We start from the raw sequence: 24,235 nt of genomic DNA, 5'->3' as shown, positions 1-24,235 counted from the left end.
TTAGGAAGCGATTTTTTACATTTCTGTTTGTGAATTTAAAAAAAAATTGTATCTAGATTATTAAAGTTGATTAGCTCAAGCTCGATCGCCACCGAAGAGTAGCAGACTTCAGTGACTTCACACAGCACTGAACTACAGCCAGGTCCATCACTTTTTGGGGTCCCCCTTGAAACATTTCCAGTGTCGTTTTGACGTGTTTTTTTTCTATGTGCATGTGTTTTCTTAGTTTTCACGTGTTTTTTCGAAGTGCATGTGTTTTCTTAATTTGCAGTGCGTTAGTAAACAAAGGTACAGAAGCACGATTAGATGAATAGATTGTTAAAAATAGAAAAAACTTCGCATCTTGACTAACTAAATTGACTTGTCTCAGTATAGTGGCCAACATGAGTACTGCATGTCCGGTGGTCACGGTCGCGTACACGTCTACGTGCGCGCTCACGAGTGATCCGTGCGCGTCAGCTGTCAAGCCGCACGCACGCATACTACAGTATTGTCTCCGAGCTGAGGTTTGTTTGGACAAACCGACTGAACGTGATATTCCTCCGGGACCAGCGGACAACTCGAAGTGCGGAGACCGGGTAACGACTCCCGCGGAGCCGGACTGAAGCGACGCGGCGACGGGGGGAATTAGTTTGACCCGTGTCCGTGAGGGTTTGATGAGGTTTCCGGTTGTAACGTTAGTAAGACGCTAGTTCTACATCCAGCACCATTAGCTTAGCCGCCTAGCATGCTAACAGGCTGATGTAGCCGCGGCGCACGGGAGGAAATGCGCCGGCAGCTCGTCTGGAGCTCCGTGATTTGGCTGAAACTGATGTTCTTTTAAATAATTAACCACTATGACATGTTGTTGGTGAAGTGGTGGCAGCTTTGACGAGGAGGAGCGGCGGCAGACGAGGAGGCAGGAGGAGGAGGAGGAGGAGGCTGGGCTGCTCGGAGAGTTATGAGCAGTTTCAACATCAGAACCGACACCTCCACGTTGAGCTCCTCTTTGGGCACCGACAGTCAGGGCTCACCGCTCGGCGTCACCACCACCACCACCACCAACAACAACAACAAGGAGTGGGCCGTGGGGAGCGATGGGTTCCCTTGCTGCCACGAGATGAGTCCCATGGACGAGACGGTGCAGGCGGGGATGTCATCGGTCCAGTCGGGACATGACGGGCACCTGCCCTTTCTACACGCCGGGCACCGCAGCCCGGAGGGCGGCTTGCTCCTGGACCTGACTTCCCCCGGAGGCTACATCGACAGCGGGCCACTAGGGTACAGCAACGGCGGCGGGAGCAACGCCGGGCCGCTGTTCGAGAAGAGGAAGAGGTCGAGGTCCAACAGCTCCAGGCACCGCTTCAACGAGGTGGTGACGGAGCTGGGACCCGAGGAGGTGCGGTGGTTTTACAAAGAGGACAAGAAGACTTGGAAAGCCTTCGTCGGGCATGACTCGCTCAACATCGAGCTCATGTTTCGGAAATACTCCGAGCTGATCCCCAGTGTGGCGGACTCCCGGGGCAGCGGCAGCAGCGGGGGGGAGAAGGAGAAGGAGCAGGAGAGCTGTGGTGGTGGTGAGGGCAAAGGGCTGAACGGTGCGGTTCCCGTGGAGACCAGGACCAGCAGCGTGCACGGAGGCCCGGGGTCCCTGGACATATCCACCGTGTCCTCAGAGGAGAGAGACCCTGACTGCTTTGAGATCAACGTAGAGCCCGTGTGCGTCCGGGGAGGGCTCTACGAGGTGGACATTAAGGAGAGGGAGTGCAACCCCGTCTACTGGAAGCGTGAGTATACAACTATAAAGTCATCTTTTTGTTCTGCACCAGTCACAGGTTGTGTTGCTCCAGATCTCTGCAGCATCACTGATTTAGCGTCCAAGGCACTAATGCCTTCTTTGCACATATAAATAATGTATATACTGTACATTCTGCAGTATAATGGCTGACAGCATTCAGATTAATGACCCACATCCACTCACAATTCTGCTGCTCAATCAGAGACTCGGTGCATTGCAACTTCCATCCCTACTCCCATAACAGATCTCTAAGAAAACCCACAAACATAGCAGATGATTCCTCATTCATCTTAGTCGATCGCTGACTCCTGCATGGTTTGTATCAGTATTGTTGTTTCACTGGCTCTGTAATTACTTAGCCTTTATCTGTTGGGATCATCTGTTGGGATCACAACCCAGGAAGTCGGTCTATTGGTCTCAGCTGATCTGCACTAACTAATTCATGGACATTTCCAGGAAAAGGCAGGGAACAAATGAAGGCAGTCGCTACATAGAGGAGGTTGGAAGAGCCGACACCCCCAATGAAAGGGTTCATGGGTTGCTGGTTCTTTTGAAGGTTAACGCCATGTGACATTTAGAGAAGCCAGTTATTTTCTCCTGAATGTTCATGCCGTGGGATGTGAGTCCTTTGCAGACAGTTCATGCTCTTACTGTGATGTTTCAGCTCAGCCTGTAACCCTATGTACAAGAAGGTTATATAGAAATTAATTAAAAGTATTTCAGCTGTGAGATGTGGAGGAGAGTTAATCCAATAAGCCCTCCAGATACTCTGATTTAAAATATATAGACATATTTTTGTCCTAATATCAAAACTTTGCAAATACGGTGAAAAGAAGTTACATAATCATTTCACAGGAACTTGAAACATCACGTGTGTGAAGCTTATCTTCTCTGACCAGATATGAACCACCCTAATAATGAGTGACTGCACTATACTCTGAGCCTCAGTGTGTCTTTCAAACACTTAAATAAGAGCCTGCTGATATGTCCACATGTGCTGTGTCATTGTGTATGGAAAAGGTGCCTGTACTTTGCAAAGTGTGCCTACATTCAGTTCAGCTTCTACACTCACTTTCACCACCGGAGAAGCAGTTAATAATGTCGCTCGGTACTGTAACCAAAGCTGGCCTCGCTGCAGAGGCCACTGAGACTTGGCCTCTCTGGAATTAGCAGAGAGACTTGTTGAGTTAGATGAAAATGAGTCTATATCATTCAAATCACACATTTAGAATGAGTCAGTTCCTGGAGAGTGACTGTGGCAACACTGTTACTCTGGAGAATTTCTGCTTAAAATATACAGAGAAAAACAAAATGGAACTGTACCTTATTTATAATTTGACCCCACCCAAAAAAGTCAAGCCTCCTGGATACAGAGGACCGGCTCCAAAATGTGCATCCTAACATCTAAGTTATAGTGTTTCATCCGAGACTAAATCTCTGCTATGTTTTACTGTCTTGCAGAACAAGATCACATTTCGGTGATGAGAGGCCAGTGGTTTATTGACGGTACCTGGCTCCCATTGGAGGAGGAGGAGAGTGACCTCATCGAGCAGGAGCACCTAAGCCATTTCCGCGGGCAACAGATGCAGGACACGTTCGAGTCCGACCTGGTGGTGAAGACCGTCGATAGCAAAGATGGTGAGAGAACGGGAAGGACACAGGCAGAAGAATAAGGATGATATGTTTTATATATTAAGTGCAGCTGAATGTTCTGAATCTGGAAATCTGAATTTTAAACAGCATCATTCTTTTAGCTGAGGTTTGAATAAATAAAAGCAGTTGTCATGGAGTCATAGTTGAAACAAAAAAAACACATTATTGTAAACCAGCAACTTGAAATGAATACACCCATTTTCTGGTGGATTCACTGACTGTGCAGTGTTTTTAAAACCAGTCAGGCAGCATCTTGTAAAAACATCACCTCCATTTTGCTTTGTTATGGCAGTGATGTGACGAAACACCCCCACTGGCATTTTAGTTATGAATTCCATTTAAAAGTAAAGTCATCATCTTCACAATAAAGCCCGAAGAAACACATTGTCATAGTCATAAACGGTGAATTATGTGGCAGCCCTGCCTGTTGTAGAATCGAAGCACAGTCGAGAGAAATGAACGGAGCAGGTGCATTCTTGTGCGAGTGTGTAGATTTTTGTCATGTCATCCTCGCGGTGTACAGCAGGTGCAGATTTGTGGCATCCTTCATTCTGGCACGTCCGTCTCGCAGGGCTGGCTCAGGCGAACACGTCGTAGGCTTTAGCTGTGAAGAGCAATAAGAAAGAGGCTCTTTGATTCAGCGGTGTCCTTAAGGCAGCCAGATCTGCGGGACCTTCTGTGGTGATGAATGTGTGGGTGTGCGTGAATGTGGCAGATAAACAGAGCAAAGCAGAGAGAAGAAGCAGCAACTGTCGGAGGGAGTGAGGAACTGTTTAGTCCGCATTGTTACAACTGAGCGGATACGAGTAAGAGAAACACAGACGTGTATCAAAGCAACGCCCTGAAACAGCAACCTGAAACATAAAATAACATGAATACTAAACTACTGAATGGAAGAATACTTAGAATCTGTAATATTATTCAATTACTCTTAGTTCCTGCAACACTGGAGTCATTTTCCGACGTGCCTTTCTCATATAAAGAACACAGCAGGATATTGTCTGGGTCAGATACTTTCACAACAACAGGAGAATTATCTGGAAGGTTCAGTCGAGGGTGCTGCCTGAGTAAAGCATACAGGAGGCAGGACATGACGCAATACTACTGCTGTGGAAATCAAGTGTTTGTTTAAAGCCCATCGACAACAGTGTCGTCCCTTAGCGCCAAAGGCTCTTGCATGTCATTGCCTTTCCAAGTTGACATCTTCGTCGGCGTCTTCTACGTGTGTGGCACCTGTTTTTCATCTGGAAGTATTTGTAATCACTTTTACAGTTTTACGTCCGTCACATATTAGATATTTCATCTATGTGCCCACTCGCTTCCTGTGAATTTCCCAGAGATTCTCCTGATGTATTCTCAGATGGGCTCACTCTGACATTTACCAGACAGTTCTGGAAAATATCCGGAGCAACTGACTCGGACATTTGTGCTCTCACAAACAGCCCCTCCAGTAGATTTTCTAAAACATATCCAAAGTTCCAGAGCATATCTGAAAGCAGCGTTATTCATTTTATCTGAATAACAATAACTGCATAATGAGTCACTGTTAAATTCCTGTGAATCAAACAAAGCTTAAGTTTTGTTTTGGCCTGTCTCATGTCTTTTGTGTCGTCACTTGACCGCTATGGTGCACGGAACTATCGCTGCTCCCTGCTTAGAATAAATGAAGCCCTGTAAATAAAACTATCAACAGAGTGGAGCAAAGTCACTTTCATCGTCACCCTTTGGGTCTTCCTTCATATTACGTCACATAAGCTTAAAGAGAAAAAACTGGAAGGTCACTCCTGTTCCACGAGCAGAGGTGTACATGTACACACGGACACTAAAATATCTGTGCGCGCACGTAGGGACACAAACAGTCACGGACAGAGGGATCACAGACAGAATTATCTGTAAGGTGTGTGACAAATTGCACAAGGGCACACACAGATTGGTTTCCTCTGACTAATGTAAAACACACAGATCATATCTTATGATCTTAGTTTGTCTAGCAAGGGTAAATGTTGTATATTACTTCTGTCACTATATTATACACTTATAATTGGGTTCTTATCTTAAGCAATTGTCTTATTTCCACACCAACACTTCTATTTATTAAGGATCATAAAGCGAGCCGGCTGGGTTCAGACATTACCGCAGTACGTACATTTCCCGTGCTATCTCTCGCTCTCTCCCTCTCCTTATCGCCTCTCTCCTTTTTCTGCCCCTCCCCTTGTGCCTCAGTGAGTAGCTGAGACTAAAGGTTAGTGAAGCAGAAGACATATGATCTGCATACCAGGGTGCTATGCAGGCATAACATGACAACTGCTGCAAATCGTCCTGGCCTCTCATGATCCAAATGTACTTTTCTGCGTATATGTTCTCTCCATGAATCGTGTAGTCAGCCAGTCACAGTCGGTTTTCTGGGAAGAATGACTGTTGCCGCAGGAAAGTTGGCAGTGGTGACAGATGGTGAGCTTGTGGCATCAGAGAGGAAGCCATGGCTCTTAATTCAGTTATTGGAGCCAAAAATGTCCACGAGGGGATTGCAGTTCATGGGTTTTATTAATTGTGTGTCAATGTTTTATTTTCCATTTGCCCATCTTTGATCCGGGGAGAATTCTTAGTGTAGATGCTGCCGGTGTCAGTTTCCAAGTTGAGGTGAATACGCAACAGAAAAAAAATAACTAAACATTTCCTGTCCATTTATTTTAGGATTTTCCAGTGTGCGTGCGTGTATGTATTGAAGAGTAATCCTATAATGGAAACTAGAGGGTGTTTCCCAGTCGGTCAGGCTTCTCAGATGTCAACGAGAAATAAAGCCAGCATGCTGCCGACTGAGCAAAAGTCTGTGTACGCTACATATTTAGCTACATATTTATGCCCATGAGGCTGAGGATACACTCTGTAACTAATGACTGATGACACAGGTTTAAAAGAACTGGACATACATTTTTCACCTAATAACCTTTTAATCTTTAATGTTTCATTTGCCTAAATCTGGATAGCTGTGAGATTAAAACATTACGAGGCTCTGAGAGGGTCTGACCTCTCTGCTCGTTGTAACAACAACATATAGTCTTGTTTGGTGTGATTGAGAAATGATTGTTGGCCGTCCAGTTTTCCCTTCGGGTGACATAAAAGTCATGTGTTTCCTGTCACACACTATAATCTATGGCACAACTAAAGGTTATGTGTTCCTTATGAGGAAGACTGTGTGCCTGGTGAATACCCCAGTCATTAGGCAACAACTATTTATGGATGGACCCATCAGTGCTGCGATGGGCAAATGGACTTCACTGATAGCTTAGCAAATACACATCCTGTGTACTCAGCAGGTCTTCCTCCTCAGACTTTCACCTCAGCTGAGGGACACACTGCTGACATTTGCAAGTCTGATTCACTGAGTGAGCGAAGCCCTGGGATTTGTGGACTTTGCTGATTTGATTAACAGATGCTGAGAAATCCTTTTTTTTTAAATTTTTTTTTTTTAAACATCAGATCAAGCAACACACTGATTCAGTGATTTAAAGTTAAACATGGTTTGATTGAGCTTCAGCTTTGAGTGTAGCTGTACAAGATTAGCATACATGAATTTAATTTATAATCTAAATCCAGCTAATTTTTACCAACCTATTATTAGTTTCTAACCATTAGTGTTAACCGGCACATTTTTAACAAGTAAATCACCACAAATTATATGGTTATTGTGGGGTTTTTTTCTCACAAGGAAAATGAAATTAGATTTGTTTTTTTATCAAATCTTAACCTTAAAACCTTTAACCACTTGTGTCAGTGAAGGGTTTTAAATGGAATTATTCACTCAATTGCCAAATTATTATTTCAGCATCATAACTACTTATTTGCATCATTTTCCCCAAAGAAACTTCCCTGTTTTCCTTGATGGCGTGTGATTTTCATATTACAGAATTCTATCACAGATGTCCAAACCTCTTTCTCTTTGTATGGTTATAGCCGGTATATGTCTATGGCTCTGAGTTGGATTCTGTTTTCAATAAGTTTTAAGTTTTCATTAACAAAAATCGAAACATAAATGCTTAGTGTTTAGAAAGTGTGCTTTCATTTGTGTCTCGCTTTAAAAAAAAAAAAAAGTTCGATAACTTTGTGCCTTTTTTTTATACTTTCTTTTAATTTTGTCATGATCTGTGTTGTTAACTATTTTCCCCCAAAGTACTGAGCAACCAAATTTTCATTAACGCTTTCTTTTTCATAAACTTCCCATTGTAATACAAAAACACAAAAGTTGAAGATTTTAGAGAAATTATGCTTAATAGTATGTTGCTTTTATGTTTCACAGTGAGGACTGTTGATTTCTGTATTAAGTGTATTTCAGAGTCTACCTCAGTCATCTTGGGCGTATGTCAAGAAGCGCTGCATTTGGGCTGTAGACTCTTATATACCGCAGCCTATAACTAAGGCTTTTCTCCAGCTTATTTTTTCGTGATATCTACCTGCAGCCACCAGGCCCTGTCAGTAACCAGTACAGGCTCTGTATGTGGGTAACCTGATAGCAGCGCTACTTGATAGATCGGCCTGTTCAACAGCGATGACAGTGGTAGCTTGTGTGACTGATGCCAGGGTTATGGCCGTGACTCACTCTGTCGGTTGTTAGTTCTCTCCCACCTGCCCCCTTTCTACCTCCCTTTTCTGTTCAAATGGAGTGGATATCAGACGAGTGCTAAAACTACATGTCACAAGCGCAAACGCTGTCAAGGTACTGTAAAATACCAAGTTCTTTGTTTTGTTTTATTTTTACCTCTGCTGTATTAGATCTGCTACCTTGAATCCTCTCTCCTCGTAGAACCTATAGGTCTCCTTGGAGCCAGATTTCCCTTTTGTTCATGGTTCAGACCTTTTGGAATCTAATAGATAGAGCTAGACCTAGGCTCAGTTAGAATTGGTTGTATTCAATTGATTAAGGCTGCTCTCCCTCTATTGCAACCATAACTGGGCCTAGTTGCTAGAGCGTCTCCTTCTGTGCTGTGACCCAGAGTTTGGTACTTCTGCTGTAGCTGATGGTGCTTGATGAGGGAACCTATTGATCTATCCCTCATCTCCTTGCTGGGATAGTAACATGGTTCAGTCATCTACTAGGGCAACACCCCTTAAACCAGTGGATCTAGAATGAATAAGCTGGTCCTCACAAAAACCCCTTTACCTATGTTTATCTCTCCAACCCTGTCTCCCACTTTCTCTCTCATTGCTTTCTTTTTCTCATCCCCCCCCGGCAGTTTGAGCATCATTAATGAACTGCTATCACTTGCTCCCGCGCTCGGGGCAATGAACAAAGCGCTCTGTTAAGAGCCCTTGCACAAGTGATGAGCTACACAGAGGATCCATTGTGGCCGTTTACTATAGCCCCCAAACAAGCTGTGTGGAGTCGGCCTCTTAGAGGTCCATCACCGTCCTAGTTCTAGGTGCATTGACCCTCTCCGGGTCTATGTCCCCACATCATATAGTAAATCCAAGCGGCTGTTGACCTAAAATCTAGTGTCCTAAGTAGAAATCAACAGAGACCTTGAATTAAGAGTATTATAGTTTTGCAAGTAGCACTCGTATATCGTAGAGAACCATAGCAAAGAAAAAATGGATCCTTAGAAAACAACTGTCGCAGCCCCAGACTACATCATATTTATGATTAATTCAAGGAGCCCCTCCTTTTCATCTCTTTCAACCCCTCTGTTCTCTGCTCATTGCTTCTTGCATCTGTCCCAAATTGTCTCACAAATTCCCCTGTTTACTTCAACAGCTTATCCAGCCTGTTCCCACAGTCATGTACTTTGCCCCTCACTCCGTACTGTGAAATCCTCCCTCACCCTCAGTAGATCTCCACAACCATCAGAGAGCAAGCTCAGTAAACTCTTTAACCTTGTGTTGGTTGACTGCCAGCTCCTCAGTCAACCTCCATCCCCCTCCTCCTTTCCCTTTCCTTTCTGATGCATTGGCCTTCATTGTAAAACAGGAAGTCTTCTTGTACAGCCCATAAACACCTCTCCCCCTTACTGGCAACATTTCCCCTCTTAAGTCTCATCAACTTTCACATTTGATATTAATAAAATATGAAATAAAAAACTGCAGAAATATGCATGTTGTAGCTGACCTCAAAGACTTCCTGTCTTACAGTGGACTTGGCTAACAATAAGGCTCAACAGTCTGAAGTGGCCCTCCTTGTGTAACAGTTGTAGGTCTCATCTCACAGATCAGCTTACTCCTCCGAGTCTTCACCTGTGAGTGCATGAGGTACAGATAAGAACAGGGGGCCACTTTAAACTGTGCGGTGGTAGAGGTTAAGCATCCGCTTCCTTTTGGAATAAATGGAACCGCGTGAGAGAAGAAACTCAATCGCTCACCTCACGTTTCTCAGGACATCAGCTTTATTATTTTATATCTGGGGTTAGTTTTCTTTTTAATTCAAAGTTCGATTAAGGCCCCTTCTTCTGTCCAACAAAGGTTTCTTGTCATCTTCTTCTTCGGGACCCTGCTTGTCCTTCTCCTGTAGAGGCAGTCATTCATTTTCACACTGGCTGCACTCAGAGTGAACAGGTCTCAGTTAAGGTACGATAATTGCTCGGTGTCCCATGACCCACAAGTCATGCTTGTCCAATGAAGACATTAGCCTGCCAGTCAACAGAGGCCCAGCTTAACCCCACCATGTGACACACACAGATAGTTCCTATGCAGTATGGATTGTTTTATTGATTCGCGTGGGAATTGGAAAGAGAGACGGACACATTTTTTATAGTTTCTTGACAAAAAGTAATTTACTTATTTCTGCCATGTAGACCTGGCTGGTGAATTATCAAGGAATGGAAAGGAAGGAAAGATATTAAAAGATTAATGAGGAGGTAAAAAACCTCTTGAGAGGATGCAACGATCTGACACAAGACATAAATGATTCCCTAGTCTACTCTTCTACAAAGAGCATGTACAAAAGACATTAAAAAATAATACAATACTAATACTGTCAATACTGTTTTGAGCTCAAACAAAAGCATTGCGTTTCTCCAGCTCTTAAGGGTTTTAATCCCTAGATTGGTTCCGAGCAGTACAAAGAGCCATGACTGTGCACTGGACCTACGCCAAAGCCTTCCACCAATCTCGAGATGAACTTGACTGCACAGGACATCTAAGGGACATGCTGCTGCAGGGACATAAATAGATCTCTCTCCAGTCTACCAGTTTTATTTGTCGCTCCTAGCTTCTGTAGTAAATGGTGTCGCCTCTCGAGCCATACCTCTGCTCTTACTTGCTCCAGTCGCTGCATTATACTTCGACAACCTGGAGAAAAATAAACCGTAAGAGTGACTAGTCATAAAATATATTGAAAACAATAAATATGTATTGCCTAAATGTTGAGGATGCACATGCAGGACGGACAAGCAAGAGCTGAAATATGCAATCATGGTGTGTGGTAGTTTGATGTATTTTCTTTCTACATGCAGATCAATGCTCCAGACTGCATTTGATTGGGCTGTTCAGATGATTCTAGAAATTTCCCTTTTTTTTCCTACTTGCATTCAAGGCGATTGTAACTCTGTGTTATTCTGGTGCTGTATTCAGTCTCTCACTCTTTGCACTCAAAACACTTTGTATCGGTGAACCTTTTTCCTTCGTCCGTTTCCCTGGTTTTTCCCTTCTCTTTGCCTAATTTCCCACTCTGTCTGGCAATGCCCTCCTCTCTTTCCTCTTTCCATTCATTCAATAACTCCTCTCTCTGCCACCCTCCCACAGCCATCCACAGTCTGAAGCTGAGCCGGACCCACGTGGATTGGCACAGCGTGGATGAGGTCTACCTCTACAGCGACGCCACCACTTCCAAAATTGCTCGCACCGTGACTCAGAAACTGGGTTTCTCCAAAGGTTTGTAATCACCCACTGTCATCGTCTTTTTCCAGATATTTAATAGCCCCCTAACTTTTCCTCTAGCATCACCCTTGTGGTTGACATTAGCATTTAGCTCAAAGCGCCATTGTGCAGTGCAGTACAGAAGCGCTAGCCTGGCTTCCCAAATATAAACAGTTGATCGCTTTTGCTAAAGCTCTGGTTATAAGTTGTGTGAAACCAAACACCTCTACCCAATTCTGTCTCCATCTGATGGGTTAGGGGTTAGGGGTTAGGGTTAGGGTTACAATTACATTATTACGTCTGTAATTTCAGAGCACAATCATTTTCTTGTATCAATGACCTTTTGCAACTTGCTTAAACATGTCTGGGTCCAGTTCAGTCTCTTAAATGGATTAGCCCAGATAATCACTGTGTCCATCTGCTGTTATGAGGGGTTAGTTTTCGATGAAATGGCTTAAGCGTAACTGTAAAGATGGCGACTGCACTTTAACCCACTGTGTGATGTTTGATCTGTAAAGAATCCGAGAGACTCCCAGCTCGACGGTACATTTTCATCTCTATAAGAGGAGGAGCGGGCCCTATTTATCTCCATCTCCCCTGACACACAAATGCTTAGTAAGGGGAAATCTCCTTAGTGCTATCCAGACAGCAACCAATGCCATTGGCTCCTGTCACCTTGCCGCACAGCACATGACTGGACGAGACTATAGATTCTAAATAAGGACCCACACTCGATCCTCCAGATACACCACCAGTGTTGTCACGGAGCATTGGGACACGGTGCCAGCAGAACTTTGTGTCTCACCTACTGGCCTCTTTGGAGTCAGAACAACACATTACTTAACCGTCAACAAGATGTATTAATAGCCTACTAGTGAACAGACTGAAAATGTGTTTATTTAGCAGTGCGGGATAAAAATGCTGTAAATAATGATTTCATAATGATCCCACCCTGTCATCTTTCCCCTTCCAGCCTCAAGCAGTGGTACACGGCTCCACCGGGGCTTCGTTGAGGAGGCCTCACCTGAGGACAGACCCCCTCAGACTACACACATCGTCTTTGTGGTCCATGGGATTGGACAGAAGATGGACCAGGGACGCATTATTAAAAACACTGGAATGTGAGTTGCGGTATTAAATAAGATGATTCAATTCAGTATTTGCTTGTTTTAGCAGGTGCCCAATATTTTCTGTTTTATCCCATTGGATTTAAAAGGACATCTTCCACCTGTCTATCTTTGGAATTTACACACTTTCTATATCCAATGTAAGTTAAGTCATGTAGGTGGTGAGAGAGAAAATCTCCCCGGGATGATGTTTGAAAAACCCCGAAGTTTGTTTGCTCTCTGTTCCTCTTCTCTTTTCAGCCACAATCTGTCCCTCACACTTCTCGTTCTGTCGTTCTGTTTTTCCTGTGGCTTTTATGATGACTGTCCTCTTCTTCCCTCTTTACTCTGTCGCTCTGTCTGTCACGACACAGGCACAAAAGCCTGATATTATCTGGTTCTTTGAAATGATGAAGGGTATTAGAGCAGATTCTGTGTGTTCAGTGCCCTGGCCTCCTCACTAAGCTTCTATTGCACATTGTGTTTTTTAGTAGCGGATGAGGGGTTCCAGATATCAACCTGTCTGACAGGTTCTTGTGATTCCAGACATGGTCATTTATGTAACTAGTCCATCTATTGATTGCACAGCTAAAGTGCTTGCAGAAAATGAAGGTACTGCTCATCACTGTTCATGTTAACAGCTGTTTTTAAACATGATTATACAATTTTAAATACAGTGACTATCAGTGGGATAGTACTGCATTAACTAATTCTGTTTTACCCTCTGCTTCATTCATCCAAAGCCTCTCATAGTCACAGTAGAGGAAGTTATTTCCAGCATTTCTCTCGATACCACTGCACCTGCAGCCTTTGTTTTTTGTTCTCTTCCCTTCCTCCCTCCATCTTTCTCACTCTCGTTGTCTTCTCCTGCTGTTCTCTAAAGTTTGTCCTATCGTTACTGTGCCAAGAAAGCGCTACACACTGAGAACCGAGGAAACACAACAGAATAGGGAAATGCATTGCAACACTAGACAAAACAGAAACTGTGGAAAATGCTTGCGATGCATCTGCAGCAACATAATGAAACTGCTGCAGGAAACACTAAAGACTTTACAAATTATAATACTGGATAAAAATCCAGGTCAAACTCACAGGGGTGAAAACATAAACTCATTGAAGGATATGACAATAATATCATTTTCAAGCCTGTGTCCAGACGGCTCAAATGTAATTCTTGGAAGGCTTGAGTAGCAAAAAATGTAATCTCATTTACTTCCATTTTGTTTGGGTGGTTGCTCAACCTTCAGAAAAAGATACATCCCAATGCTGTGAGACTGTTAGCAAACAGTTTAATCAGCCTGCTGAGATCTTTTTGTCTTTCAAAGGCTTCATGTTGGAACTCCATCAATAGTAGATGTTTGTAGGAAGTTACAATTGCACCATTGTATTGACCTTGGTGCCCTCCCAGTACTACTGCAAGCAGTAGAACAGAGGAACAGTGCCATGTGTGTCTGTGTGTCACAGAGTTTGTGTCGGGCCACCGGCCGTGGCTTAGGTCAGCTAAGCAGGTAAAGTAGACCAAGTCAAGCTGCAGAGCTCCATAAGCCTCACTCCCAGCTCCTCGTGGATTATAACATAAACACTTTCCTCAGCCAAGAGTAAAGATCAGCCTGTCTGGCCTTTTCATTGTTTATGCTTTATTTATGTTGAACCTGAATTAAGTTCAGCCTTGTGCCTTTCAATGTTACATTATATCATCAGCAGTGATGATGGAGGAAGCAGTGGTGGTTTAGGGCGTCTCTTTAAAATGTGAGTTCCCCTGCAGACACCCTAGATCAGAGGTCACTAACAGGCGGTCCGGACCCAGAAGCCGTCCCGTACGGACCCGGACCTACAGCCAAAACAGAAGGTTATGATTTAAAACCTGACGGGGCGCTTCTATTTGTAATCAGCGCAGCTTTTGTAGTCTTTACGGTAGTGGTTTAGCGGATGAGAAACGCACAGACCAATTGCATGCGAGTTAAGCCATCCCACGTGATACTACTCAGCCAATCAAGTCTGTGCATTCCAGGCGGTAAACATTGCGACTCTACAGTGCAGACAGATGAGAGAGTTAGAGGCAAGTTACACATGAGAAGACGGTAGAAAGAAAAAGAAAGATAGAGATACAGGGAGAGATACAGAGGAGTGAGACGGAGAAAGGGAGAGAAACAGGAGTGAGACGGAGAAAGGGAGAGAAACAGAGGAGTGAGACGGAGAAAGTTGAGAAACAGAGGAGTGAGACGGAGAAAGGGAGAGAAACAGAGGAGTGAGACGGAGAAAGGGAGAGAAACAGAGGAGTGAGACGGAGAAAGGGAGAGAAACAGGAGTGAGACGGAGAAAGGGAGAGAAACAGGAGTGAGACGGAGAAAGTGGAGAAACAGGAGTGAGACGGAGAAAGTGGAGAAACAGGAGTGAGAAACAGGAGTGAGACGGAGAAAGGGAGAGAAACAGGAGTGAGACAGAGAAAGTGGAGAAACAGGAGTGAGACGGAGAAAGTGGAGAAACAGGAGTGAGACGGAGAAAGTTGAGAAACAGGAGTGAGACGGAGAAAGTTGAGAAACAGGAGTGAGACGGAGAAAGGGAGAGAAACAGGAGTGAGACGGAGAAAGTGGAGAAACAGGAGTGAGACGGAGAAACAGGAGTGAGACGGAGAAAGTGGAGAAACAGGAGTGAGACGGAGAAAGTGGAGAAACAGGAGTGAGACGGAGAAAGGGAGAGAAACAGACGAACAAAGTGGGGGAGTGGGATATAAGAGGGGAAGAAAGTGATTCTAAAACTGTTCAATTGTTAAGATGTGTTGAGATTTATTATCTGTAAAATTGGTTGAGACTTTTGAGTCAAGATGTGAAACAGAAAAAGGGAAATTCAAGCTTTTGCTCCCTTTATTTTTCTGAAGTTAAGCCCTTTATTTGAACATGCACAATTTTCACATTTTATTTATTTTCTCTTATTTTGAAATGCAGCCCTACTTTTATTTAGTTAATGAGAGAACATTATACATATCTGCAATCATACATATATGTTCAGTTCTATGTTACGTGACAATAAATATTGTCAAAAAGTTTTTGAATCGTACTGAATTCATTTGATTTGACAGTCAGGTATTTAGTACATGCAGATGTTGATAGAACTACTAGGCTACTTAAATATATATCACACTAAATAGTTAGACATTATGATCTTCCGGACCTTTGCTTCAAGAAATTTTCTCTAACTGGACCTCTTTAAATTTTAGTTGAATACCCCTGCATTAGATGGTCCGGTCCAAACCTGCATTATAAGATGCCCCATCAGAGCCAAGTCGTCTAAAAGCCACTCTCAGCCTCTATTTACTCATATCAACACCGCACCTCACCCTCTCTCTCCTGCGAGCTAATGCTGCCCCATATAGGACTAGCAGCGGTGTGTGTGTGTGTGTGTGTGTGTGTGTGTGTGTGTGTGTGTGTGTGTGTGTGTGTGTGTGTGTGTGTGTGTGTGTGTGTGTGTGTGTGTGTGTGTGTGTGTGTGTGTGGGTGTGTGCGTGCGTGTGGCGTGCGCATGAGGGAAGCGGCTGCATCAGTGAGCAGGAAAATGGAAATCGTTATTCTCATCACAACAGACTCCGTTGTATCAGGGCCAGACATCCACTCAGAACCTGTAATGACTATACTGCACTGCTGCCCAAACAATGTGATACCCAAATACACTCTACACACTTTACTGTTGTCCTGATCTATTGTTTGTTCTTCATTGTCATGTGGTCATTCAGGCTGAGGGAGGGTGTGAGGAAGATGGAGGAGAAGCACTTTTCAGAAATCAGTGAGGAGCATGTGGATTTCCTGCCGGTCGAGTGGCGCTCCAAACTCTCACTGGATGGAGGTTAGCGTGTGTTCTGTGAAAGTGATCATCTATGTGACTGTATGCACGTTTATTCCTCTTTTTTTTCGTTTGTGCTTTAAGTGTGAGCAGTTGAAGAGAGTTTTGTTGTTCCCATGTGTCACTAGATCCTCTCCCAACAAGGAAAGCGAATGAAGCAGAGCTGTTGGCATCTGTTGATCTGCTGTCCATGTATCTAACCTCCTGCCAAAATCATTGGTCAATAAATAACTTTCTGTGATATCGTTTGTATGTCTCTGTAGACACAGTAGACTCAATCACACCAGACAAAGTGAGAGGACTGAGAGATCTCCTCAACAGCAGTGCGATGGACATCATGTACTACAACAGCCCCCTTTACAGGGACGAGGTGAGCATCACCCACTTTGAGAAACTCTCTGACTTTGTCAAACACTGTACGTCCATTAAACTCCTCCACTTCCTGTCCCCCCCAGATTACCAAGGGCCTAACGCAGGAGCTTAACAGGCTTTACACACTCTTCTGCTCCCGGAATCCTGAGTTCGAGGAAAGGGGAGGAAAAGTGTCCATAGTGTCTCACTCCCTCGGCTGCGTCATCACCTACGACATCATGACGGGCTGGGATCCCGTGCGCTTCTGCCTACAAGAGGATCACGCTGTGGAAGAGGAGCTGGACCTGCGCTGGATATCGTACCAAGAGAGGCACATTTTAGAACAGCTACGGCTCACGAGGACTAGGTAGGGTTTACTGATGTAGATCTCAGGGGTTGTATGTGTAGCTGCATGTGTAGGATCAGTTATCAGTTACAGAGATCTTTTGAGAGGCCTGAGGTACAACTTTTGATCTGTTTTCTGTAGGCTCACAGCAGAATATAACAATAAACTAGTTGGATAACTTCTAATACCTTTTCCACTATTCTCTCATTTAAATTCAACATCAAACTGAACATTTATTTAGTTTTTTTATACACATAATACAGCGTCTGCTCTTCGTATACTTCATTCTATAACAGTCAGGCACCAAGTTGTGCTTCCTGCTTGGGGCAGTGAATTGGAAGGGAAGAGGTTTTTTCTCATCATTCTGTTTGTGCAATATAATTGAATGTGTGCACCATTACCTTCGCGTAACAAGAAACAGCTGGAGCAAAGGTTGATCGGAGATAGAAACCTGACTTAAGAATAGAAGGTCTGCAGATGATGAATGTGTGAGTGAATGGGTGGGTAGGTACCTGGAGGTAATAGTAATATGTGTATATATATTTTGCTTTCTAACAGGTTGCGAGAGCTGGAAACTCAGCTCCTCACACTGGAGGCCTCTAAACCCTCCGCACCTCCAGCCCTCAAATTTAAGGTAAGATGCGTAAATGTACTGTACGTTTACCATTACAGTATCAAATTACTCTATTTAAATAAATATTGATTTCGGTAGTTTTTGTTGTAAAGATATGCTAGAAAGACATAAAAAACAAATGCCAAGGCTTAACTTTCTGTAACTGTTGGCTTCCTCCTGTGAATATTTATCATACTAATGTAATAATGTGTTTGTGTATATTGTTTTTATGTGTCTATTATTTAGAAGCACATAGAAGTGCACACATTTAGGACCTATCGTTTTTCTTTTTCACAGGTGGAGAACTTTTTCTGCGTGGGTTCTCCTCTGGCGGTGTTCTTGGCCCTGAGAGGCATCCGCCCTGGTACCAGCTGCCATCAGGACCACATCCTGCCCACTCCCATCTGCAGCAGGCTCTTCAACGTCTTCCATCCCACAGACCCTGTGGTCAGTCTTTCTTTTACCCCACTCTCTAAAGATTATTTTCTTACTCTGCTGCTTATTATTGTCTCTTTAGCTTTTCTTATTTCTTTTTTGCTTAGTCAGCACATGATTAGGGTATTTGTTAGAAGAAATTTGCTGTTTTTTAAGAAATGCCACACTGTGCTGTCTTTATATGTAGAAGCCAGAAATGTGCAATTTGCAACTTACTCAGATATGCAAATGAAAAATGTTCTGACATATAAGGTAACTAAAGTGTATTGCTCTCTGCAGGCCTACAGACTGGAGCCCCTCATCCTTAAACATTATAGCAATATCGCACCTGTTCAGATACACTGGTAAGTCCTTGACTCGAACATCTTGTAACACTTGATATTCTTTGTACACACAAATTATGTTTTTTGCAGTATAACTGCTCTGAGTTGCTGTTATTTTTTTTCTGGATCAGGTGTAGCGCCACAAACCCCACATCCTACGAAGAGGTCCGGCCAACCTTCCTCAACCCAGTCAAAGACCCAACATCTGACACCGAGAGCATTCCCAGCCCAAGCACTTCCCCTGTCCTCCCCCGCAGGCACTATGGAGAATCCATCACTAACCTGGGCAAGGCCAGTATACTAGGTACAACACGAACCATCACTTATCTAATTCTGTATATCTGTGATAGCATGCATGACTGGAAAAGTTGTTAACATTCTTTTAAACATACTAAATCAGCCTCATGGTAGAGAATACATTTCCAAACAGTATTTAGGATCGTAAAACACTTTTCTGTGTATGATTTATATGTTTATTACTGTTATTGTATATGTATAAGTCCAGAATATTTATATAACTGCTGAAAATGAAACTAAAATAATCTATATTTAACTTTTTGTAGTTGCGTAAGGATGGACTACTTTTCTCTAAAGTGTCTGGTTTGCATATGCAACATGTAAAATATTCTTGTTATTCCTGTTTTGAAACTGGCGGAGGTGACTAATATGAACTCGGACAGTAACACGAGCCCCAGAGAAAGAGCAGAGCAAATTAGAGTTTACTCTGTAGATGTATCCATATTCTATAGGTAAAATCAATTCTCTGCTGTTCAATATTTGAAGTAATGTGAGATGCTCAGTTTGACTACAGTACTACATCAACAGTGCCATCATGTGGAGAGATGGAGAGTGGGCTCATACACTTTTCTCCCCCTGCAGTTTTAAATAGAGTTAATTAAAGAAACGTTAAAGGAAAATACATTTCCACCATTTTTCGTTTTTGCTCTTGACCACATCTCACCAGCTCTTTCTCTTTTTCACTGCCTCAATGCAGGAGCGGCGAACATAGGGAAAGGTATCGGAGGCATCCTCTTCTCTCGTTTCTCGCGCTCCAACAGCCAGCCTTCAGTGTCTTTAGGACTGGAGGGAGGGACAAACACAGAGGAGGAGGAGCAGAAGCGGGCAGAGAGCCAGTCAGCATACGGCCTCTCCACCATGATCCGGCCCACCTCACCCATCGTTGACACATCATGTAAGTTTACTTACCTGTCCACACTAAAGACTGTAAATATCCAGAAATGAAGCCAAATATATACGTTGCCATCTTGTTCTGATGACCTCATTTGGAGCCAGAGTCCGTGCTATAGTCATCGTGGCAGGTAGGGAGGTCCCGCTGAGACATGCTTTCGACCAATCACGAGTCAGTCTCAGCTGTCAATCAATCAGAACACTTGAACATACATCAGTGTGATAGGAACTACCTAAAATGACAGAAACCATCTTTTGATAAATAATTATTTGACGTGTACTTTGAACTTGTGGTCTGGCCCATGTCCCTTCTGCGAACATGGAGGAGGCGATCAAGTTGCTTGGGCTTCTTTTTTGATGAGCCGTCATGTCTTCCATCTTTATTTACAGTTTATTGTCCACGCCACACAATCCTCGAGGAAGTCTCCTTACCAGAGTTAATACTTATTTTTTACCTTTGAAGTGTGATGGGAAGGTATTATTTATTAACTCACAAATGTTTGTACAACTCTTGTTTCTCACAGTGGAGCTGGAGCGGCGCGTCGACTTTGAGCTCAGAGAAGGTCTGGTGGAGAGTCGCTATTGGTCAGCAGTTACCTCCCACACAGCCTACTGGTGCTCACATGACATCGCACTCTTCCTGTTGACTTTCATATACAAGCAGAAGACGACCTCTGACTTAGCAGAAGACGCTCCAGAGCCAGACTGAGTCTGCACATTACACAACACACTCTTGAATAGTGTCTGACAACTCTAAAAGGGTTGGCGAGACACGGAAATAGACTTCATCCATTTATTTTTATGCGCACAAACTGATTAAATACACTTATCTCTTTCCTTTATCTCCCTGTGATCCAGCTTTTTGGAATCTTGGATATCAACACAGACTAACTGACGTAACTCCAGGATGTGCATTTAATGTCTCTTTTTGTTTATCTTGTACACAATTGTGCACCCTACGGGTGACAGTGTTGGATCAGGAACCCCTAAGGAGGTGCCCCTTTTACTAGTATGAGCAGAAGTTGCTTATAAACATGAAATAAGAGCTGAATGAGTTTGATGCACCAAGTGGAAAAGACTTAACTTCGTCCCCGACAACAGCAGCATCCTGTTGGTGAAGTGTCCATAAGTTTACGGTTGATTAATGCTTCTGCCCAGCCTCCTTTCCAGTGACTCAGTCTGGAGCCTTGTGACACACATGCCTGACCCTCGGTCACTGAGGCTTTCAGATTAAAGTTTTCTTTGACATCGAGGAGAAAGAAATAGAGCTGTCAAAAATAGTTTTATCCTTAAAACATTTCTAACCTTTAACATCTTTATCTCTACTTTATCTCTGATGCTAACAAGCAAATTGTATGCCTTTCAAAATTAGCCAAACAATGTTACACATGAAGAATGTGTTGTCTGTTATACGTATGAATAGGTATCTCTGTTAAGTTCTTTTTTTTTTAATTTTTAAATTTTTTTACAGAACCTGAGGGCATTATCCCTTTAACAATGTTTGGGAAGCATGAAGAGAAACATAACAAACGTATATGTTTGTTTTTCTTATTCTATGCCATGATCACCTCTTTTTTTAACATTCAGTCCTAAATCAGACACCATATGCACTAAATCAAACATGAGCAAACCACTACTTTTATACCACACGCAGTTAATCATTCAATGTTGAGTTTCCATTAACTAAACAGTTTTGGGGATAAAATGCCTCTTATTACAGCAGTCACATTTTATCAGGACATCGTTTTCCATAAATGTTTACAACCACATAAGGCTTGTATCATGATACTTATACTTTATCGACAAAGCATTGAGCATGTGTATTTATCTTCTTACACACAGTTTATGAATCCAGATCGTAGTCTAAAACTCTCACAAAGTCTTTTGCTGAACTCAAAACAATCGTATTCATTCAAACTTGCATGATTCTATTTAACTGATGTGATACCGAGATAATTTTCCATGTTCATGTCTTTATAACGACATCCAGATGAAATCCGTGGTACTAGATGCATTTTTTTCTTTAAAAAAATAAATATATATACATATATTTTTCCTAGCGATTTTCAGGCTCTTGTGGGCATGAACATGGTTCTCATCTCGGGAAAGTGGGACTCAAACCTGTGGCCAAATGACGTGTCTAGCTTGCTACGCTCGGCTTTAGTGGTGCAAAGGCTAATTCATACTCCATGAAAACGTAATTGGCCTAAGGTAAAAGTAGCTTCTATTTTCATTTTGTGGCCAGTGCACACAAAAGTTAATTGTATCTTATTGGCCTTTTTTGTGAATTGGTGACTGGTTCACACTTTGAGAAATGAATATGTTGCAGCCTGTCTTTTTATTTGTTTAAAAGATGGGCTCCTTCACACTTACAAACCTGTGTTTTCTAAAGAGAGAAAACAATATGGACAATAAGCAAAAGCAAATCATGACCATTTTTTCTAAAAAAAAGTTTCTGCTTATCATGACTTGTGTAGATGTCTTTTCTTAATATGGTCCTTTAACAACACAGCCAGTAGCATTTATGCAGAAATGAGAAAAGCTCACTCACTTTACGTGGTGTCGTAAAAAATAGTAAATGGATGCTGGAAGAAGAAAGACATTGCAGAGAGTGCCAACACACATCTAATGAACTGTGTTGATGTCTTTATTAAGTAGAAAATCTCTTATGATTGTTAATGGATGTCTAATTAAATCATTTGTAACACAACCGCAGTGGATGAAGAAATGGAACGACCCTCAGATACACATGTGACAGAGCGTGTTGCCGTCTGTGTCAAATTTTCCATGTTATAATATCAAAGAGCTTATTTTAATTAGCAACTGTGCGAGCTGCTGCTTTTACGTCAACACCGTCACAGGCTGTTTGGGATCAATTTATCGGTGTTGTGTGTCTGTTATGTCCGCAAAGGCCTAATGACTGAAACCAGGCTGCCTTTTAATTGACCAGATAGTATAGCATGGACAAAATAGAAGGGAGTATGATATGGAAGAATTTCTACATTTGACCTGGTGGATCTTGCACATTCATCAGCTATGAGTTGCACAGAAAGGATGTAGGAAACAACCCGATAATTAATGATTTTATTTATTCTTGTTTGCATGTGTTACATTGCAGCAATAGAAATTTGAAGGTGTTTCCCGGACAGCAGGAATGCTATTTACCTTGGAAACCTTAGGTGTGCAATGCAGAATATATAGAACACTTCCATTGTTGCCTCTGCACCTGAAAAATCACACTTGCAAATACGTATTGTAGGAGTGTGTACAGGCCCTCATAACAATCACGACAAGGTTTGTGATTTGGCTCCAAGTTTCCACGATTTAAGTGAAATTTGCACATTTTCCATCAGAGCAATTCTTGATTCGACACAGATTTTAAACTGTGCTCACTCTGCATGAGAAATCAATAAATAAACAACTAAACTGGAGAGAATGAAAGATAGTTTTGTCAATGTACATTGTACTTTTGACTTCATGAGCATTTTATGCACAACATTTTGAATGATGACCGTTTACTCTATTTTTTTTGTCAAAGGTACAAGCATCAGGGAAAAGTCTACTATACATTTTTGTAGATTTAAGTGTTGATTCCAGTTCGAAGCCATTATTCCTTCAAATGATCAAGTGCTGTCACGGGTGTGTTGTCAGTCTTTAAAATATTCAAAAGCTAATCAAAGAAGGGCCTGCAGCCATATGTCATCACACACTGGGTGAGGAAGAGAACTGCACATTGAAACGTATTGTGTTTTTGAATGAAAATTGTCAGTTACCACTGTTAACTTTGAATGGATGTCTGGAAACGTTTTTTTTTTTTTGTCTGTCCCTAGAGCTGTGCAATAACCCATGCCTGTAATGGATTCTAACTGCCATCCAAAGCATTGTATTTATTTCCTTTTATTAAAGTATTTCTTTTCCTTTTTGGATACAATGACTACTTCTTTTGTCTGCCATATGTCCGAGACAATCACCAGGGAAATGTTGACTGTAGCTGCTGCGTAGGAGGAGGTTGCAAATCATCAGAGGAAGATAGTCCCGCTGCTCGTTTCCATGTTTTTTTGGACAATAGAACTGTTTGTTCTTCTGAACCGGGTCAGATTCCTTCCGAGGGACCCCTCACGAGAACATCAAAGCTGAATTATAGATCCTAAATGGGATTCATTGTGATCCTCACGGCTTCCAGATGAATTACTGAGGGTTTTTTAATGCAGTTTAGTAACATCTGCAGAGCGAGACTCACAGATGGGACCAGTTAGCACAGGGGTTATTGGGTTATTCTCATAAATAATGGATTAAGCCCTGCTGTTCTTTGTTTGGCCAGAAGAGGTCAGCCATCTCTCAGTTAAAACATGAACAAAGGCCCCTACTGACCATTTGCTGTTTTGTGCTCTCTTAACCTTTTTCCATTTATTGCCTTTAAGTAATTTAGCCATTTAGACAGTTGCTAATGCTCTTATTTCTAATTTAAGTTCCTAAGATATGATGTTAAATAAGCATAATATACATAAAATGTAAATATTGCACAAAATACAACCCAGAAGCTGACTCCCCAAGTAATTTTTTAGCCGTGGAGATGGTGTAAACCTCCTGGTCTCCCCTCACATCCTCCACCTCTCTGCCTCAGTCTCCTTCACCTCCTCCCTCCTGATCCACATCAGCAACATCAGCAGCCAAGCCAGCTCCGCATCTGCCTGACTCAAATGTTTACCCTGCAATTAAAACACGGCCTATAAAAGGCAATGGGTCGGCCGCCAGACACTG

The 24,235-nt window shown here is 42.7% G+C and overlaps 1 protein-coding gene across 2 annotated transcripts; it reads left to right on the top strand.

The window, feature by feature from the left end:
- Nucleotides 1-452: 452 nt before the first annotated feature.
- ddhd1a (DDHD domain containing 1a) lies at nt 453-23,400 on the top strand. 2 transcript variants are annotated; one of them, XM_035167691.2, is made up of 14 exons: nt 453-1,766; nt 3,239-3,415; nt 8,043-8,144; nt 11,162-11,290; nt 12,249-12,396; nt 16,112-16,221; nt 16,482-16,588; nt 16,674-16,936; nt 17,474-17,549; nt 17,826-17,975; nt 18,243-18,307; nt 18,418-18,590; nt 19,281-19,478; nt 19,999-23,400. In XM_035167691.2, exons 1-14 carry the CDS (start codon nt 941-943, stop codon nt 20,181-20,183), a joined length of 2,709 nt encoding a protein of 902 aa, XP_035023582.2. In that variant the 5' UTR covers nt 453-940; the 3' UTR covers nt 20,184-23,400. The 2 variants fall into 2 exon arrangements, with proteins under 2 accessions (XP_035023582.2, XP_035023583.2); XM_035167692.2 differs by lacking the exon at nt 8,043-8,144 and having other exon boundaries at nt 454-1,766.
- Nucleotides 23,401-24,235: the final 835 nt, after the last annotated feature.

The sequence above is a fragment of the Hippoglossus stenolepis genome, chromosome 10, assembly GCF_022539355.2.
Source record: "Hippoglossus stenolepis isolate QCI-W04-F060 chromosome 10, HSTE1.2, whole genome shotgun sequence".
Taxonomy (NCBI): domain Eukaryota; kingdom Metazoa; phylum Chordata; class Actinopteri; order Pleuronectiformes; family Pleuronectidae; genus Hippoglossus; species Hippoglossus stenolepis.
This window is presented reverse-complemented; position numbering and strand designations above follow the sequence as displayed.

Coding starts and splice junctions, on each gene's coding strand:
- ddhd1a (XM_035167691.2), top strand. CDS start 941: ATGAGCAGTTTCAACATCAGAACCGACACCTCCACGTTGAGCTCCTCT. Junction 1,767..3,238: donor CAACCCCGTCTACTGGAAGC/GTGAGTATACAA, acceptor ACTGTCTTGCAG/AACAAGATCACATTTCGGTG. Junction 12,397..16,111: donor ATTATTAAAAACACTGGAAT/GTGAGTTGCGGT, acceptor GTGGTCATTCAG/GCTGAGGGAGGGTGTGAGGA.